At 43.3% G+C, this 12,500-nt stretch overlaps 1 protein-coding gene across 1 annotated transcript in view; it reads right to left on the bottom strand.

Annotated features, from left to right (window-relative positions):
* The window catches only part of LOC125029620 (mucin-4-like), a 103,351-nt gene that overhangs the window by 8,314 nt on the left and 82,537 nt on the right, over positions 1 to 12,500 (bottom strand). Inside the window, exons 2-8 of the mRNA XM_047619607.1 lie at positions 9,285 to 10,282; positions 7,966 to 8,118; positions 7,198 to 7,328; positions 2,969 to 3,104; positions 2,290 to 2,353; positions 1,537 to 1,661; positions 1 to 100 (exon numbers count right to left, since the gene is read on the bottom strand). The exon at positions 1 to 100 is cut by the window's left edge and continues 49 nt beyond it. Of these exons, the coding sequence (XP_047475563.1) occupies positions 1 to 100; positions 1,537 to 1,661; positions 2,290 to 2,353; positions 2,969 to 3,104; positions 7,198 to 7,328; positions 7,966 to 8,118; positions 9,285 to 10,282 (1,707 nt within the window). The remainder of the gene's footprint in view (positions 101 to 1,536; positions 1,662 to 2,289; positions 2,354 to 2,968; positions 3,105 to 7,197; positions 7,329 to 7,965; positions 8,119 to 9,284; positions 10,283 to 12,500) is intronic.

Here is a 12,500-nt window from a genome sequence, read left to right as displayed (position 1 = left end):
TCATCTTTGGTAGATGATGCCAGATAAAGACACACCACCAAATAACACAGAAGTGGCAACAGGAATATAATGTAACACACCTTTCCATATAGCTGATTACCTGCCAGAATAAACAGAGGGTAAAAGGTTTTATATAGGATGACAATCTTCATGTAATTGTCTTTACATCGATGTCAACAATAGGCATTTTCCTATAGATAAATCATCACAGCTACTCAACATAATACCTAATGATATCGCAAGAAAATATGATTAACAGTTTCCTTTCCTTTGCATGACCCTTGGCACTCTACAGTATGTGCATTAGGAGACAAGTGATATCAAGAGGATCAGTAATATACAAAGATGTATAACAAGAAGCTTTATCGCCCGAGTAAACCTATATTAACTAGACCAGAAGGTATCAATAAAATTTGATAGGTTTAAATATCAAAAGCTGAGTATAAAAATAACTGAATATAAAACTTTCACGGGACAGAACAGATGACTAAAAGATTTTTGTGAAATATATAATTAGAAGAGTAGGAAATATTCAAAATTACTAATTAAACCCTGAAGAATGAAGTAATCAAAACAAGGAAAATGGCTGTATATAATCTGAATAGCATATATAGGTGATCTTAATCCATTCAAAGGTTGACCAAATTTATTACATTTTCATAGATCAAATACTATATAAAGGGAAACTGTAGAAATAAAATTATGTTTCCATTATATAAAATCCTATTAAAAGAACATGCATTTTGGATCAAACAAAAAATAGGAATATTCTTTGCTGGCATTGCAAAACATTTCAAAGTTAAATAGCACCGAGAAATAAAGTATGTTACTTTATTATCATCCATCCACCCGTTTCTTTCTCCTCCCTCTCCTTCTCCTTCTCTTTATCTCTCTCCATCTCCCTTTCCCTCTCTTTCTTTCTCCTCCCTCTCCTTCTCCTTCTCTTTATCTCTCTCCATCTCCCTTTCCCTCTCTTTCTTTCTTCTCCTCCCTCTCTCTCTCTCTCTCTCTCTCTCTCTCTCTCTCTCTCTCTCTCTCTCTCTCTCTCTCTCTCTCTCTCTCTCTCTCTCTCTCTCTCTCTCTCTCTCTCTCTCTCTCTCTCTCTCTCTCTCTCTCTCTCTCTCTTCTCTCTCTCTCTCTCTCTCTCTCTCTCTCTCTCTCCCCTCTCTCTCTCTCTCCTCTCTCTCTCTCTCTCTCTCTCTCTCTCTCTCTCTCTCTCTCTCTCTCTCTCTCTCTCTCTCTCTCTCTCTCTCTCTCTATCTCTATCTATCTATCTATCTATCTAACTCTCTCTCTCTCTCTCTCTCTCTCTCTCTTCTCTCTCTCTCTCTCTCTCTCTCTCTCTCTCTCTCTATCTCTCTCCCTCTATCTCTCTCCCTCTCTCCCTCTCCCTCTATCTCTCTCCCTCTCTCTCTCCCTCTCTTCCTCTCCCACTCCCTCTCCCTCTCCCTCTCCCTCTCCCTCTCCCTCTCCCTCTCCCTCTCCCTCTCCCTCTCTCGCTGTCGCTCTTTCTCTTTCTCTCTCTAATAGACATACCTCTACTCAGGGCAATCAGAGTAATGATCCAAATAAGAGCGATGTTGAAGGCCATGTCGAACTTGAGAGAACCCAGGTCTTGCAGCCAGGATGTATTGTCAGCGCTCCTTTGCAACACTTGGGTACTGCAAGTCGCACAGGAGAGATTAATATATTTTTGAAGAGATGGGTGTTTAGTGGACATGTGTGTGTGGAGTCGTGTGGTGTGGTGTGGTGTAGTGTGGTGTGGCGTGGTGTGGTGTGGTGTGGTGTGGTGTGGTGTGGTGTGGTGTGGTGTGGTGTGGTGTGGTGTGGTGTAGTGTAGTGTGGTGTGGCGTGGTGTGGTGTGGTGTGGTGTGGTGTGGTGTGGTTTGGTGTGGTGTGGCGTGGTGTGGTGTGGTGTGGTGTGGTGTGGTGTGGTGTGGTGTGGTGTGGTGTGGTGTGGCGTGGTGTGGTGTGGTGTGGTGTGTGTGTGTGTGTGTCGACGGGGTCGAGAACAAATGCAAGAGGTTGGCATTAACCTAAAATCTTAGATATTACATATATACCAAATATGTTCACATATATATACCAGGGGCATTATTTCACCTTTTCCTTGGGGGGAAACCTTTAGGGGGTCAATTGCCCTCATGTATACATCTCTTTTGTATAAACGTCCTCCAAACGACCTTTAATTTGTCAATATTCGGGGGGGGGGGGGTATTTTTGAGTTTCCTGCTTTGAGTGAATGTGGGGGATAGATAGCGTAAGCTACGAGAAGAAAATGCAACTTACTTGAAATATTTTGGAACCCCCTCGATAACTGCACTGAAGTTCTCTTGCAATGAAGAGTTGACGACTGAAATCCAACAACACTTGTATTAGTACATAATTATTACATACTTGTAAAGTAAAGTAAGCGATGTTTCCCGCCTTACCTTCCCTTCCTCACGTTTCTAGTATCTTTCTGACTATTCCTTTTCTATTTCCCTCTTTCTTCTTCCTCTTTTCTAGCATCCTTTTTTGCTATCTGTGTTCATTCTCTCTTTTTTCTACCTGCTCTCCTCTTAACATTTAAACCATTCTCCTTTCTTCTTCCTACCTCTTTCCTTCCTTTGTTCCACAAAATCTTTCCCTTCCGCCTGCTATACCTTCTCTTCCATCCAACCCCCTCCCCTACAGACCTTTCTTCTTTCCATTTAGCTTCCATCCTCCCTCCCTGCGTAACCTCATTCTTATGTTCTCTTTATCCCTCCCTTCTCCTCTCCTTTCACACCTCCCTTTCTTCTCTTCACTTTCTCTCCATCCCATCCCTTCTTGCCTTCTCCGCTCTCCCGCTCCCTACATCTCTTCCCTTCCTCTGTCGACCTTCTTCCCGCCCCCCCCCCTCCCCCCTTCAAAGAACCCCGCCCCCTTTCCAAAGCAGCCAAGCATCCGCAGGCGGCGCCGACGAACAACGAGCGAAGGAACTCACAGCGATAGTCGGCCCACCGGAACCTGCCGTGGTGTATGCTGAAGGAGTCCCTGAAGTAGATGAAGAGCCAGGCTATGGGCACGCAGCAGTACACACCCAGCAGCGCCTGCGCCAGGGCCAAGCTGTAGCCGACACCCTGTGGAAAAGGGAAAAGGGAAACTGGGTGAGTGCCTCTCATTATGGAACAAGAGAAGAAGGCTAACGGACGCGGCCATAACAATAAAAGTGTGAATGGGACGTTTCAGTGGGTTTTTTCAAGTGTAATTTCGGGTTCAGTGGTTTCGGATGGGATCATTTTTGTCCAGTTAGGTTTGAAGGGTCAGTCATTTGGGGGATTAGTCACAAAAAATGAGAAGGGGAACTGGTAGATGCAGCAGGAAATTGTGGTAATATACTTTAAAATCACATTTTTGATATAGCGGTACTGACATCCCAAAATTTTACAGCAATTATGTTTATGAACTTTATACATGATATTTATATACAGTATATATGCGGTATACTGTTGTCGAATAAAAAATCATTCATATCATGCCCGATTCATATACTTGCTCAAATGATTTTCTTAAGAATATGGTGTAGACAAGGAAAATAAAGTATCTGACGGTAGAAACGGTGTGCCACAATTCTAAACAATCTATGCATTTCCAGGAAGAGAATCCACCATCAACTGTAGTCCATTTGTAATGATTACTTCCTATTCAAAACAGTAAAATCCTTGGTTAGTCCTACGTCAGGCCCATTCTATAGTTACCGTGTAATTCCGGGCCCAGGCCATCATAAAACCATTAGCACGAATACATAATCATAAGAAACAAAGAAAATGTAAATATCGTAGAATCAAGAACTAGGTAAGGTACTTTACAAGAGATGTAATATGAAATGGTACTGTGATAACATTCAAGAAATAGCAACAATAATATATACATCTTTAAAAAAAATTCCTTTTGCAATTAGAGAGAACAAATGCTAAAGCCGAGTAAACGCAGCTACATCATTACACAACAGAAAAACTACACGCACACACACACACACACACACATATATACATATATATGCATATATATATATATATATATATATATATATATATATATATATATGTGTGTGTGTGTGTGTGTGTGTGTTTGTGTGTGTGTGTGTGTGTGTGCATATATATATATATATATATATATATATATATATATATATATAGAGAGAGAGAGAGAGAGAGAGAGAGAGAGAGAGAGAGAGATAATATATACATATATTTATATATAGATATGTTTATATATATATAGCTATATATAATATAAACATATATTCATATATAGATATGTTTATATATATAGCTATATATAATATATACATATATTTATATATAGATATGTTTATATATATATAGCTATATATAATATATACATATATTTATAAATATAGATGTGTTTATATATATATGTATATATGTATATATATATATATATATATATATATATATATATACACACATGGCAATGTCGTAGTCTTCAAAAATCGTTAAAAAAATAAAATCCCTGATTGGACATGCGCTTCTGGTGAAACAAAAACTCCAACGCCTGGCTTGGATGAGAGTCAACACGTGGACTTTCGCGCCCTTGGGTAGTGTTTGCCCGGCCGTCGCGCATGGAGGGGCAGCCACCACGTACTGTACAGCACCTGCCTTAAGGAAGTTGGGAGAGGGGTTCTTTGTCTTGAGGGGGTCGTCCTCTTTTGGGTTCAGGTTCTACGTATTTCTACGTATTGTTATTATTATTTTTGTTGTTATTACTATTATTATTATTATTACTTTTATCATTGTTTTATTGTTTGGCGCCATATGAGCTTATATGGTTCGAGTGGGTCAAGTAAAGAATTGGTTTAGGATAGGTATAATAACCGGAATTTAATTTTGTTTATTTACTAATTCATCAATTTATCATATACTTTTTCCTTGGCATCACTCGGAATACACTTTAAAGGACCTTTATACATTCATCAGAAACCCTTTAAAGTTAGGATAACAGGGCCAGGAAGCGTGTAAGGTCCTAAGGCCGTGTCTAGACCAAGGCGGAAGTGTCTTAGATTCTCTGTGCTTCTCCTGACAAAGCATGACGGAGACGGCCTGTGGATAGGCCCATGATCTAGGCCTACATAGCGGACCGAGTATCCCGAAGCTGTTGGTAACCTTGAGCGACTTGCTATATTTCCCACGTTTCATCCCATGGAGTAACGCTCTTCCATCGCTAATCCCACCGGACTAAAGAGGGTACTACTATGTTTTATTAGTGATTCCAGCAATACTGAAGCGATAGGTATTAAGTATTTTTTTTATTCTTTTTATTTGTGTTTTACTTGAGGGAGAAAGAACATTTAAGACAATGAATTTTAATCCTTATTCATAATGACACGACGAAACTTGACAACGTAACAATAGCGGCAATGAAAAGTGGCCGACCATTCCGTCGTCATGAAGGGGCCGGCGCCCGCGGAAACGAAAGTAAACATTGAGTCGTCGAGCGTTCTGCGGTGCGGCGTTGCAGAACGTAACAGACGAGGCAAACCTTTGTACTCGCAGATCAGTGGTTGCGCGTGGGAGTTCAGAAATTAATGAAGGGATGGTGACGCAAGGTGAGGAGGCGAGAAGAGGGAAAAGAAGGAGGATAAGACGAAACAGAGGAGAAAGCTCATATCAGCAATCACAGACGAAAACTGAATGCTGATGTAAAGGAATATGGACATAATAATTGGAGAGTGAGAAAGCCGGAGAAAAGAAAAAAAGTATATAACATAAGAGGTAATAAAAAGCAAGCGGAAAAACGAGTGACTGGAATCACGGTATCCAGCAACTCTCGCGACTTCCCACGAAACTCACGCATAACCTTAGCGAATTCACAGGAGGTCACTGTCATGGTTCTGTTACTACACTGTAATGGCTCCTATTTACGTAGAATATGAACAATATCACTTAATATTAATGAAATAAAGTCTTCCATAAGGCCAGACGTTTTCAGAAAACAAACAATCTAACGCAGGCTATTTTTTGCTTTGGAGTGTAAAGACAGTGCTGATAATGGCTTTCTACCCCAAAGGCCCAATCCAAATCGGGAGAACAGAGGTATTATCATCCATTAACCCTAGACCCTCTCTAGAGCAGATTCGTGTGGGAACATGACGCGCCGAAATTATTTATGTCTGTTACAATATTCTGATCATTTGCTTTCAGTCGATGAATCAAGCACGTACCTTTAAGGGAGGTAATATGCTTTCGTGTTGTGCGTTACTGTTAGACTCATATGGTCATTTATATTCTGTTTCTCTTTCTGTTTACTAAAATACTGAAAAATAGAGCTGCATGCCTCGAAAACGACCCTGGAGCCCAGATTTGTTTGACCTTTTAATACTCGGTTAAAATATGTGACATTCACTGCATTTACACTGTGAAGTAAACCAAACTAAGATAAGATCATTTTAAGGAAGAATTATGCCATGTTTGAACAGTACACCTGCTATATATTGTACACCTTGTTTAACATTACGGAGGCACCTTACACTGATGACCTTCGTGCGAGCCAAAATTATTGTCATGGAGTCCTCAACAATAAGTTCATCAAAGGAATCCCGAACAACGAGGATCCATAATGAGGTCCCTAACTCCTGGGCTTCTAGAGTGACGTCATGACAGACGACCCTCTCCTCCCCACTTCCGTCCTCTCCCTTCCTCTTCCTTCCAACCCATCCCCTTCCCCTTCGTTCCTGCATCCCCCCTCCCAATTCCTGCCTCTCCCTCGTGCCCCCCCCCCCCCTTCCTTCTCCCCCACCTTTACGACAGCCCCTCTCAGCCGTCAGCCAATCAATCACAACTGATCGATGGTGAGTATTGAGTATGTCGCCTCCTATTCTTTTCCAAAGCCTTCGTCATCTTCCTTATCGCTCCCTCATTCCTTTTGTCCATTCCTACGCTCCTTCCCTCTAATTACAACCTCCATTCATGGTTCTAACGTCATACCCGTCCATATTGACAAAAGAAATCAATGTTGTGAAGCACGCCACATGACACGTGCAGTTAGAAATCTCGTGGATGTGAATAGAAATCCGAGCGACTGATAACAACAATGAAACATATAAGAAAATAAGACAATTCAAGAAAATATGTCTTGAACCAAGACATTCCACTCCGCATCACTAGAAGCAAAACGCAATTTTTTTTTATCACTCGAGGAAAATCACGTTACCTGGAATATGGGTGAGATTCTCCACATGTCGACGACGCCGGCGCCCAAGTACTGTCCGACTGTCATGTGGAAGGTCATGAGAGGGAGCCCCAGCACCAGGGAGACCACGCCCCACTGCACCACGAACGGCCCTAGGAAGGAAGAGCAAAATATATTCTCATTTGGAACCCTTCCGTGTGTGGCTGCCTCGCCTCATTTCGTCCTCACTCTTTTCTCCACTCTCTTGCTGCTCGCTGTTGCTGCTCGCTGTTGCTGTTGTTGTTCTTCTCTCTCTCTCTCTCTCTCTCTCTCTCTCTCTCTCTCTCTCTCTCTCTCTCTCTCTCTCTCTCTCTCTCTCTCTCTCTCTCTCTGTCACACACACTAACACCCACACTCACACTCATACTCACGCTCACACTCACACTCTCATTCTCACTCTCATTCTCACTCTCACACGCACTCACTCTCACACACACAAAACACGCACACGCACACATATGCGTCCGTTTACACACACACACACACACACACACACACACACACACACACACACACACACACACACACACACACACACACACACACACACACACACACACACACATATATATATATATATATATATATATATATATATATATATACACATATATATGTATGTGTGTGTGTGTGTGTATGTATATATATATATATATATATATATATATGTATACCATATATTTATAAGACACAGCATGCGTACAAACAGGGCCACAGGCGCTGCAACACCGCTCGCCTCCCTCAACTCACATCCGAAGCGGGCTCCCAGCACGGCGAACCTCGAGATGTTGAACGTGGTGACGGTGACGGCGAGGGATGACATCAGACCCGAGTGACTGTGGGTCCACGTCCCTCCTTGAACCCTCAGACGCTCCGCCTCCAGACCAGCTCCCGAGGACGAACCTGCAGGATTAGGTTGCGGGAGGTCATCGCTGCACTTATCTAGGGTCAAGGCTTATTTTTTTAGGTCTGGCACTTGTGGTTTGTCGTATGCTCTCTTTTCAATATTATGAAATTTTGGATGGATTTATTTATTGATACTCAAATTTCCTTATCACCATTAAGCGAGATAATTATTTCACTAACCATTACCCGGATAAACAATCCAACTCCACAGACCTGCCAATCAACCCAAACCGCTTGATCTAGGAAAGGCTACTTCATCAAGCCGTATTAGGTCAATCGATAAGCATCACGAAGGGAGCCTAATCGGGTTACTAGAAGGGGCCTTGCCTCGTCCTAGCATGATGCGCAATGTGTACAATGTGTACTTAATCAAGGAAATTCGATTAAGAGAAATTACCCGAATGATAGCGACACAGACATAATCTGGTTACGGAAACTGTTAAAAGCGTCAAATGAGGATTCTGTTACATAAGAGTCGTTGGCTGAGCGAACTGATGACTTTATGCTTTATGCAAGAGGATCATTTCAGTATAGATTGACCTCTTTGCTCTAGATGTTGTTATTCTTATTTTATTAACAAACGGTTTTTATTTATAAATATATAAATCAGTCTTTTATAATCGATAATAACCATCTATCATGAGTAAGTAGTTGTTACTGAATGGTCATATCAAACCTCTCACAGGCATATAGGTGTATACTCATATAACCTTATGATTAAAGTGTATGTACGTGCGTTTGTCTCGTGCACACGACCCTGTCTCGGGACTCGACCACCTTAACGGTTCTTTTCAGAGAAGATGATTCAACACGAAAACGGTCTCCGCTCACCTTTGCTAAAACTCCCTTTTTTACATATCACAATTTAACTGTCATGCTACAGTCATTATGCAGCAACAATATTTTATGACAGATGGGTTAGACTGTATGAAAAATAAATAGATGGATAGATATATGAAGTGTTTCCAAGAGTTCGGTCATTTATTAACGTGTTAGCGAGCCAACACACTTGTGCTGGTCAGTCTGAAAATATAATAAAATTCATAACAGCTGTGACAAGTTTCACAGTGTCAGGCGCCATCTATTACACCTGCGACGGTGATGGAATGCAGCTCGATCGCGCTTTACGTGTTAGAATACGGTCTCCCTTAAATTATTCTTACCTGCATATGCGTTCCTTCTAGGGCTGTCACGAACGTTGTTGTTGTTGGCAGTGCTGTTGTTATTGTTATTATTACTGTTATTGCTATTAGCATTTCTCGATCTGGCGTCGTTGGCGGCGGTGGTCGTCCCGGCTGCGGCTCTGTCAGTCGTCGATGTGGCACTGTTGTTATTGTTGCTGTCGCCGCGCCGTCGTTGGCGGCGCCGCTGGTTCTGCCCTCGCCTGGCGTTTGAAGCCGTCCCTTCAGTGGCAGTGGCTGACGGCGGCGGCGGCGAGGCCAGGCGGGCGGAGTGGGCGGGAGAAGTGGCGGCGCTGGGGGTCGTGGTCGGGCGGGAGGTGTGGCGTGTCGTGGTGACTTGCGGGCGAGGGATGGGCGCAGTGGAGGGGCGCGAGGGTGACGTGGTGGAGGGCCTCGGGATGGAGATGGTGGTAGAGGGGCGCGGAAGGGGTGTGGCGGAGGAGGGACGGGAGGAGGACGTAGTGGTAGGGGCACGGGAGGGGGACGTAGTAGTGGGGGCACGGGAGGGGGACGTGGTAGAGGGGGTGCGGGAGGGGGACGTAGTAGTGGGGGCACGGGAGGGGGACGTGGCGGAAGAGCGGGCGAGTGCCGCGGCGGGGGCGGAGGGGAAGGGGGCTGGGGAGGCGAGGGGTACAGGGCGGGGGGCAGCGCTCCCTCGTTCGCCGCGGCTTCCCTCCGTCGCTAGCAGCGCGTCCTCCAGGCTCGGAGGAGCACTGGGGATAGGAGTCGGCGTTGCCTCCACGAGCAGCGGAGGAGACGATGGGGAGAGCGGGAGGACGTCTATGCTTGGCGGCGCGCTGGGGGCGTACCCACCCACCTCCACCTCCAGACTCAGGGGCGGCGAGGGCGCGGGTGACTCTGACGAAGGGTCGCGGCGGCCTCTGGAACCCGAGCGTCGATGCCGCGAACGACGCTGCCGCTTGTCGCCCCCCGCCGCCCCCGCCTGGCCGCCGTCGGGTTGGTTGTCGCTTACGCCGTTGCTGGAAGGAAAAAAAGAAATGAGTTTTTTTAACAATTGAAATAAAATTAGATACAAAATGAATGAATATTGATAAGCATCACGTATCAATCAATGCACATAAGCCTGTGCAATAATGTCTATGTCTGCTAACATTTGGAGTGTCAGCCTTTTTTGTCTGATGATGATGATGAAAATAATAATGATAATGATAATGATAATAATAATAATAATGATAATAATAATAATAATAATAATAATAATAATAATAATAATAATAACAATGATAATAATAATAATGATAATAATATTAATAATAATAATAATAATAATGATAATGATAATGCTAGCAATAATGACAGTAATAGTGATAGAGGTAGTCATAGTCATCCCCCTGACCCTCCCACTCCCCACAAACGCGCTAACTCTCCCTTCCCCAGCTCCCCACTCTCTCCCTACTTCTCCCCATCCCCATCCCTTAACCTATCCCCTACCCTCGGCCACCCTCCCACACATCCCACCCTACCTATCACACCCGCCCCCATCCAATCCCCTCGAGAGCAAACGCCCCGCCCGCCAGACGCCCGGCGACGCCTGCCCTATCGCTTCGAAGGTCGCGCCCTTTCTTCGGATCAAATTGCTCCCTTTATTTACTCGCCTTGTGGAGCCTGACCGCTGAGAGCGCCTCGTGCTGACCCCTTGCCCTTGACCTGGCCACACGTGAGGAGGAGAGGGGGTAGAGGGGGGAGGGGAAGTCAAAGTTCGCCGGGGCAGGAGTGTGGCATATGCGGTGCGGCGAGCGTCGTCAATGGCGCTCTTGTCTGGGAGTCTGTGTTCGGATGTGTTTGCTTTCAAAGGCAACCACAATAACAATTTTGGTTTGTGTGTGTGTGTGTCTGTGTGTTTGTGTGTGTGTGTGTGTGTGTGTGTGTGTGTGTGTGTGTGTGTGTGTGTGTGTGTGTGTGCGCGCGCGCACTCGTTCCACCTATAAAGTTTTCCACGAGCCTAATTATTATGTGTATTTCCACACATACATATCCGTAAACACACTACATAAAACACTCGTTACAACCTAAACACACTTTTTTCCGGGAACCCGCCCGCCCTCAGCCCCGGAGCTCATTACACCAACCCCGACTGCACAGCTATCATTTAACACCGATTTCGGCCGATTTGCACTCGACCTTCCAGCGATTAACATGCAAATTTCCTACTGAAATCGAAAGAAATCAGGACGCTGGCTATCCTTCTCTGGACGTCAGCGACCTCTTGGCCTCGCGTTCACTTGCGGCAGACAGGGGATTTAATTCTGAGAGGATTACAATGTATAAGATTTGTTCTTGGGTTTCATAGGCTATTTCTTATATATTTGGGTTGTAAATCTCTAGACAATATCCATTATTGACTCCAAATTTTGCTATTGCCTCCAGTACAATGAAAATTAGGAAGAAAAATCCTGAAAAGCACTCTACGAAATTTCTAACGTTTCTGACAAGTTTTAGCAAATACACTTCCGGAAAGTTGGAACGAAAACACGTACATAATGTGGGCAATTGATAATTACAAATAGCGTAGTTTTCCTTACAAATGCAAAGTTTGAAACACAAAATATATGTTTTCCACTTCCTTGAGTCTCAAACAATTAGGAAATTACATTTTAGGTCAGGAACAGAAAATATGTAATATATTTTTCCTTAGTGTTAAGGGATATTTTCATATTTTTAGCAGAATCATCATTGTTATCGCTATTGGTGTCATTATCACAATTATCAATATCAGTATTATAAATGTTTTGCTGCCTTTATTGTTATCAATATCATTATCACAACTATCATCATTATCATCATTTCTGTAATAATTATCATAAACTCTCTATTCGTTATCATAATTTCTCTAACCATTATCACCATGTCTCTAATCATTACCATTAATACCATTACTATTACCATTCTCGTTATTGCAACGCATTTTATTTCATCTTATCGTCACCACTTCTCTCGTTTGATTCCCTTTCTTTGTTATTTCCGGGTCATCTATCGATTGACACGTATTTAGGACTTATGCATTTTCTATCATACTTACATCCAATTGCTTCCTATTTTTCATCATATCACTATTTTGAATTTAATACGTCCTCTATCCTTACACTATTTTAATCTCATCGTAAATGACCTGCAGAAAAAAAAAGGCACATGCAACGACGAATCAAATAAAAATACCCGCATTTGAATATTATAATT

This window comes from Penaeus chinensis, chromosome 2 (genome assembly GCF_019202785.1).
Source record: "Penaeus chinensis breed Huanghai No. 1 chromosome 2, ASM1920278v2, whole genome shotgun sequence".
NCBI classification, from domain to species: Eukaryota; Metazoa; Arthropoda; class Malacostraca; order Decapoda; family Penaeidae; genus Penaeus; species Penaeus chinensis.
Note: the sequence above shows the minus strand (reverse complement) of the source record. Positions and strands in the feature narration are given on the sequence as shown.